This window comes from Marmota monax, unplaced genomic scaffold (assembly GCF_021218885.2).
Source record: "Marmota monax isolate L192 unplaced genomic scaffold, Marmota_monax_Labrador192_F-V1.1 WCK01_AAM20220418_F8-fsc00123, whole genome shotgun sequence".
Lineage (NCBI taxonomy): Eukaryota > Metazoa > Chordata > Mammalia > Rodentia > Sciuridae > Marmota > Marmota monax.
The window spans coordinates 311,534-318,793 of record NW_026692159.1 but is presented as its reverse complement, the minus strand read 5'-3'; the positions used below and the strand labels follow the sequence as shown (position 1 = coordinate 318,793).

At 54.6% G+C, this 7,260-nt stretch overlaps 1 protein-coding gene across 2 annotated transcripts; it reads left to right on the top strand.

Annotated features, from left to right (window-relative positions):
- The first annotated feature begins 1,008 nt into the window (after positions 1-1,008).
- Sox3 (SRY-box transcription factor 3) lies at positions 1,009-2,985 on the top strand. 2 transcript variants are annotated; one of them, XM_046420064.2, is made up of 3 exons: positions 1,009-1,235; positions 1,302-1,953; positions 2,041-2,985. In XM_046420064.2, the coding sequence occupies exons 1-3, from the start codon at positions 1,169-1,171 to the stop codon at positions 2,282-2,284; spliced, it is 963 nt and encodes a 320-aa protein (XP_046276020.1). In that variant the 5' UTR covers positions 1,009-1,168; the 3' UTR covers positions 2,285-2,985. The 2 variants fall into 2 exon arrangements, with proteins under 2 accessions (XP_046276020.1, XP_046276030.1); XM_046420074.2 differs by having other exon boundaries at positions 1,009-2,985.
- Positions 2,986-7,260: the final 4,275 nt, after the last annotated feature.

Genomic DNA, 7,260 nt, shown 5'->3' with positions numbered 1-7,260 from the left:
TTTCCAAGGGGCCCGACCCTCCCCCTCAGGGGCATCGGACTGGAAAAACCGAAATGGCCAGAGAGCAGAGACAAAAAGGGGCCGCTAAGCGGGGGCCGGGAGCGAGAGAGCGGAGACCGGTTCACCCCCTGCGTCCCACACATACTACCGCTCCACCGCTTGCAAGAGCCTCCGCTAGGCTCAGGCGGCGGGAGGCTGACCGCTCGCCCTCCCGCCAACCCCGGGAGAGCCTCACTGCCCGGTGTACTCGGCAGTACTGAAGCCTGTCTCCCATGCCCTAGCCCCTGATCCCCGCTCCGTCCTGGACGCACTGGCTCTCTCAGCAGAGGGTCTGGGAAACCAGTGGCCAATTCCAGGGAGGGCTTCTTGGAGGCGCACCCCAGGACACCTCTGTTGCGCCTTGAGTCCCCCAAGCCCGCCTGGGTAACTGGCGGTGCCTAGTATCCCTAGCGCTGGCAGCAGAAGTGGTTGGAGGTCCTCTGTGCAGACAGCGGGAAGCTTTGCAAGCTGGTCCCGGAATGGGGCGCTGGTCCGCCCTGACAGGGTTGCAAAGTTGTTTTCGGAACCCCGCCGGCGCCCCTCTGCCCCTCCCCCCAATCCTGCTCGCGCTCCCCATTCCCCCCCTCCATCACCTCCTCCGGTTTCGTTCTTTCAAACTTTTTGAGACCCTAATTGGTGGTCTCTGAGCGGGTCTCCGGGACTCCCGCCTCCTGAATAACTTTCGTCACGTTATTCGGCCCAAAAGGGGCGTGAGGGGTGAACCAAAGGGCTCCCCCAACTTTTTTTTCCCAGCTGGGCCAAACGGGGGCTCGCTGATGATTGGCCAGAGCTCATCACAGTGAGCCTGTCAATCACGGGGCCTACGGGTGGAGAGGGGCGGACCAAACCCCAACCCCCGGGGAATCCGAGCAGGTATATAAAGGGGCCCGGCGAACACCCGACCAGGCTGCGAATACTACCAGCTCAAGACAACGCATCAGGTGCGTGTAGCCTGCGGGTTCCCGCTGACTCGGCGCGGAACGCTTAGGCAAGCCTGTCCTTCCCGCTGGCCCTCCGGCCCCCAAGCATCCCTCCGACGGAGTCCCCAGGCCTTTTCACCGTGGCCGCTCCAGCCCCTGGAGCGCCTTCTCCTCCCGCCACGCTGGCGCACCTTCTTCCCGCCCCAGCAATGTACAGCCTGCTGGAGACTGAGCTCAAGAACCCGGTGGGGCCACCCACCCCAGCAGCAGGCACTGGCGGCCCTGCAGCCTCCGGCGGCGCAGGCAAGAATAGCGCGAACGCAGGCGGCGGCGCGAACGCAGGCGGCGGCAGCAGCAGTGGCGCAAGCGGCGGTGGCGGGGGCAGCGACCAGGACCGCGTGAAGCGGCCCATGAACGCCTTCATGGTATGGTCCCGCGGGCAGCGGCGCAAGATGGCCCTGGAGAACCCCAAGATGCACAACTCTGAGATCAGCAAACGCTTGGGCGCCGACTGGAAACTGCTGACCGACGCCGAGAAGCGACCGTTCATCGACGAGGCCAAGCGACTGCGCGCGGTGCACATGAAGGAGTACCCGGACTACAAGTACCGGCCACGCCGCAAGACCAAGACGCTGCTCAAGAAGGACAAGTACTCCCTGCCCAGCGGCCTGCTGCCCCCCGGCGCCGCCGCCGCCGCCGCAGCTGCCGCCGCCGCCGCCGCCGCCGCCAGCAGTCCTGTGGGCGTGGGCCAGCGCCTGGACACGTACACACACGTGAACGGCTGGGCCAACGGCGCGTACTCGCTAGTGCAGGAGCAGCTGGGCTACGCGCAGCCCCCGAGTATGAGCAGCCCGCCGCCGCCGCCAGCGCTGCCGCAGATGCACCGCTACGACATGGCCGGCCTGCAGTACAGTCCCATGATGCCACCCACCGCCCAGAGCTACATGAACGCCGCGGCCGCTGCCGCCGCCGCCTCGGGCTACGGGGGCATGGCGCCCTCGGCCGCCGCCGCTGCCGCCGCCGCCTACGGGCAGCAGCCCGCCACCGCCGCCGCCGCTGCCGCCGCAGCGGCCGCCATGAGCCTGGGCCCCATGGGCTCGGTGGTGAAGTCGGAGCCCAGCTCGCCTCCGCCCGCCATCGCGTCGCACTCGCAGCGTGCGTGCCTCGGAGACCTGCGCGACATGATCAGCATGTACCTGCCACCCGGCGGGGACGCGGCCGACGCCGCTTCTCCACTGCCCGGCGGTCGCCTGCACGGCGTACACCAGCATTACCAGGGCGCCGGGACTGCGGTCAACGGAACGGTGCCGCTGACCCACATCTGAGCCTGGGTCGGCGCTCGTCGCCCTTCGCCCCCACCCCGCCCCGCACCCCCAAGTTGGGACGCCTTGTTGTTTAGCTTTGCTTGCCTGGGACTGTTGCCTTGTACCGAAGATGGGGAGGACTTAAAAGTTTTGCTGTAGCTGTCGGGTTTTGTACAAAAGCAAAAAGTCAGGAGCAGCGGAAATGGGACTTTCTAGAGCTGCCTGCCCCTCGCCGCTGCCCCTCCCTCCCCCTTTGTAGGCTGGGAATCGCTGTAATGTTTGCAAAGAAAAAGCAGCCCCCTCCTCCCCGGGTTCTTCTGTTGCATTTGAAAATGTTGTCTCCTTAGTTTGCTATTAATCGAGAAATGAGTGAATGGGAGAAACGCTCTCGGGTGAGGCTGGCCTGAGAAATGCAACGCCTCCGCCCCCAGTCGCGTTGCATCTGTTTTCCTCGTGGGTTTTTTTGGGGGGCTGACCGCGCCGAGGGGCGCGGCAGCTAAAGCCAATGTTAATTTATAGCCAGGTGTGCGTGTGTCTCCCGCCTCGCTGCCCCTGGCCGCGGGACAGCTTCGTCCAGCCCGCATTTAGGCTGTTGAGTTGGTGATTTCTGCCGTGAACTGTTTGCTATTTCGTCACGCTAATGTGTTCGGATTTCGTTTGGGCGGTGGGGAAGGGGCTATTTTGTTTTCAGGTTTTTCAAGATTTTACTTTTAATTCCTAAATGAGAGTACAATAAATTTTATAACCAAGATGATGAGTCCTGATAATTTTGCGGGCCCGAAACTTTAGGTGCAGGTTGGGGAGGGGACTCAAGCTCGGTTTTATAACTGAGGTTCCACCCTGGGGACTGAGTGAGGCTTGGGGAGGCGACTGTGATCTGAAATGTTTTGTTTTTGTTTAAACTAGTTGTGATCCAAAAATACACCAGCTCCCAATACTCTTGACTGAGAAATATTCTGAACCGGAGAAAGCGGTTTGGCTTCTGGGAGCGTCTCCTGGGAGCCGACACCACACTAGCCGAGGCGCACACCCCCCTCGCGGCCGCGCACTTGTTGATTGCGGTGAGCGTCCGCGGAAGCAGTGCCTGCTTCTGCAGCCACCACGGGCGGGAACGCGACACTGGCGGCCGCGAAAACCGACCGACCAAAAAGGGCACTTTTACCTTTGTGCACTGGGATGGGAAGACACTTGAGCCGAGCTGAAATATTTACAAAACCAAAACCCTTCGGAAATCGCAGTGATCCTATTAAAAATAAGTGGTTACAGGCATCCCCAGCAGGAAATAGATACATTTTCAGGGAGGTAGCAGAAGCGGTGGAGTGAGCATTCAACACTGGAAGCTTTGGTTTTAAAAAGTACATTTAGATTTGAAAAAAAATTGAAAACTCCGCCCATGGGTTGTTTTTAACTTGTCAACGCAGTGCACCTGTTTTCTTGAGGAGGCTCCCTCTCACTCCGGGCCTCCTAGAGCTGCTTTTGGCTCCCACCCCCTCACTTTCCCCCAGTCCCTGACCCTTGGCCATTTCTGTGTGTCCCCCGAAGGGTCCTTCGTTTCGCACCCGACCACACGGCCCCAGCGTATCTGTTTGGGGCCTAGGAAGAAAACAAATAGAACCAGTGTTTTTTTACCCCCTCCTCAGCTGTTTGAGGTGATTTCCTTAATCCCTTTAATCCTGTTACCTCGCTATCCCAGAATAACTAAACTCGGCCTTTCCAATAAGCTTGGCCTGGTGCACTGTTTTTATCCTCATCCACTCCTGACCACAGGTTTCTTTGCTTGAGGTCTGTTGGGACCCTAGGCGACAGAGTCTCCCGTAAATTGGTCCGAATTCCACATTTCCAGCCGGCTTCCTTTGTGCGGACCAGCCATTCACCTGCGGGCCTGGGCGGGCCTGGGGGGGAGGGGCGGGGGCTTTCTGAGGCTTCGGGGGGTCGTGCCCGCTTTTTACACATCACTGCGGATCCTGGAGACTAAACCCACCCCGCCTCTCCAAGAAAGGTCGGGTCTCCCTGGGAAGGCAGTGTTACCCCTCCCCCGAAGACGCACTGCCATCCCTATCCTGCACCCCATCCCCCACTGTCCAGCCAGGGTGGGAGGCGGCGGCTGTGGCTCTTCCTCCAGTGCTCTTCTATGGCCTGCTGCGTCCTTGCTGGGCCTCTAACCATTCCCTCCACTCCCCATTGCAGGGCCACAGACCTCCAACCCCTACTGGCTGGCCGTAGAGGCTTCAACCCTTGGAACTGTGGTTGGAGAAAAGCCCCAGGCTGCTGGGTGGGTGAACCTACATTTCTGCCTCCCAGCACTCGTGCTCCAAAGTCCCAGCGGTCGTAGGAAACTCTTGTCATAGTCACCTCCCTATTCATATCGTTCACAGTGTTTGAATTCACTAAAATACCTGTTCATAGGTCACTCTGGGTCTCCAATTGCTAGCAACTGTGGACTCCAGTTTGGTCTGAAAGGACTCCAGGAAAGGGAGGGTAAAACAAGCAATTCTCCCCACTGAGCGGGGCGGTGCCAACGGGGGAATAAACTCTGACACTGCTTCTTTCGAAGAGCCCATTGTGCTGCTGCCTTCTTAGAAGTGCCAGGGTCACCCTTTCAGCGTGTCTCACATACTGCTCACTCCCTCTCTAAACATCCATGGCTTTGTGCTCCACTTTGTCTGATTTCCAAATTGCCTTTAAGAAGAGAAAAGATTTCATCAATCAGCACATTTGGAGGATTTAAATACAGATGAAAGATAATTTTTTTTTTTTAACTTCAGCAATAGGGAAGAGGGCTGAACTGAACTGGAACAAACTTCCATCCTCTAAGCCAGAGTTTTCAAACTGGAGTCCCCTTTCTTCCCTCCACAGGTCTACAGGGCAAGTGCACCTTAATCTGTTCCATAGATTTGTGGTTATGGCTAGGTTTAATTTGAAATAAGAGTTCTGTTGCTCAAACAGCAACAATAACAGAACTCCAATTCCTCCTGCTTCCCCTTGCTTGTTTTATATATGAGGAAACCGCCCTGGAAAGGAGAAATAAATGACTGTGCCTCAAAGGTGCTTAGGTGGTTCTGCAGCCCATTCCAGCTAGACTCCCAGGCCTGGAAGGATTCTCTCTGCTCCTCAGGACACAAAAGGTAAAGAGAAACCAATGAAATCACAGCCCCAGCTGCCTCACAAGCCCATAATCCAAGGAGGTCTCTAGAGAAAAGAGGTAATTCTTGACACAGAGATACCTAGTAGTCACGGTTTGACCACCAGGTCCCTACACAGGGAGAAAGGCTAGCTCATCTTTTAGCTTGGGGACAGGAGCAGAGCTACTTTTAGGAGGAATTATCCTTCAGGGAGATTTACTTTCTTGTCTTCTGACTACACAACTTCTCTGTTTAGTTCCTCCCTTCTAGAAATTTGTGGAGGTGGTGAGTGTCTAAACTACAGGCAAGATGTACAAACAACAATGTTCCTCACTGTCCTTCCTTATAATACTTAAAAGTTACAACCAACCCAAATGTCCAATAAACGAGGAAAGGTTAAGTAAAATTTTTTTTCCAAAGTCTACTTTGCAGATATTAAAATTGTTTATGGAAGGATTTTAATACCAGAGGAAAAGCTTAATGCAAAGCAAAAGAGCCAAAGATGCACAGAACTGTATTCAGTGTGTATGACCTTAAGCATTTATACAAGTACATATGACTGGAAAAACATGCAAAAAATGCAGGGCAGTATTATGAATCCTGGCAAATCTTCCTGGTCATACTTTCCAATTTTCTCTAGTAGATTGTATTCCTGTTTATCACTGGAAAAGGCAAGTTTAAGATATGTTCTGTTTCTATCATGAATACAGAAATGTGTGTACTTGTGGAAGAGGAGAGTTCAAGCCTTTCCTTTGGCTGTTTTGGGGCGAGGAAGGGGGCAGGGAGCCCCAGGAGCAGTAATCCCCTAGCTTTTCTCGGGCTTGGGGCCTGTAGTTAACACAAGCAGGAGGAGCACACCAGAGCAGCCCCCTGCCAAGTCCCCTCCTCAGTCAGCAGGAGCAGGAGCAGATTAGTGAGCTGCTCCCTCATTCTTCAGACCCACTCACTGGAGAAAAAGACCTCCTTGGGATCCAAGCTGAACAGCCCAGGGCCACTGAGGAACCCCAAGGTACAAAAACTCAGGGGCCTGAGCAGCCCTCACTGTCTTCCTGGGAGGGGGAAGAGAGCTATCACAGGGATGGGATTCCAGGGGAGGGAGAAGAAAGGCAAAGTGGATACCCACAAGCTGAAGAGAATACAACATGCTGTGGCCCTCCCTCCCCATCGCCACCATGCTAGTGTGCACCACTGCAGCCCCTTGTTTGGCTACTGCCATGGCCTCCTATCTCTTCTCCATGTTTCCAGTCTGCCCTCCCACTAGAGTGAATCCCTAGAGTATTTACTCTATTTTCCAAACATAACTCCTATCACTTTTACTTCCCTTCATTAGTAACTTTTCTGGTGGCCTCCAGTTGCATGCTCTTAGAAAAAATATCCTATGTCCTCCAAAACTTTGCCTAATCTAGTTCCTGTCCACTTCTCTGGGCTCAACTTCTTGGATCTCTCGCTTCCCTTTCTTATCCTGGCCATCATGCCTTTGAGAAATGTTTGTTGAATAAATAAATCATGGTTTGTAGTAGTTTTATATCTAAACAAATGTTCAAGTTCAATAATTGTCTTCAAGATTATTATGTGCAGCACTTACTATGTTTTTTTATATGGACAGAATTTTCCTCCAAATCCATGTATCAAGATTTCCTAACTAGCAGGGAATGGTGGTGCATGCCTGTAATCCCAGCAGCTGGGGAAGCTGAGACCGGAGGATTTCAAGTTCAAAGCCAGCCTCAGCAATTTAGCAAGGCCCTAAGCAACATAGTGAGACCCTGTCTCAAAATTTTAAAAAGGCCTGGGGACATGGCTCTGTGGTTAAGCACCCTTGGGTTCAATCCAGGTATAAAAATATAAAAAATAAAGATAATTTAAAATATTTCCTAT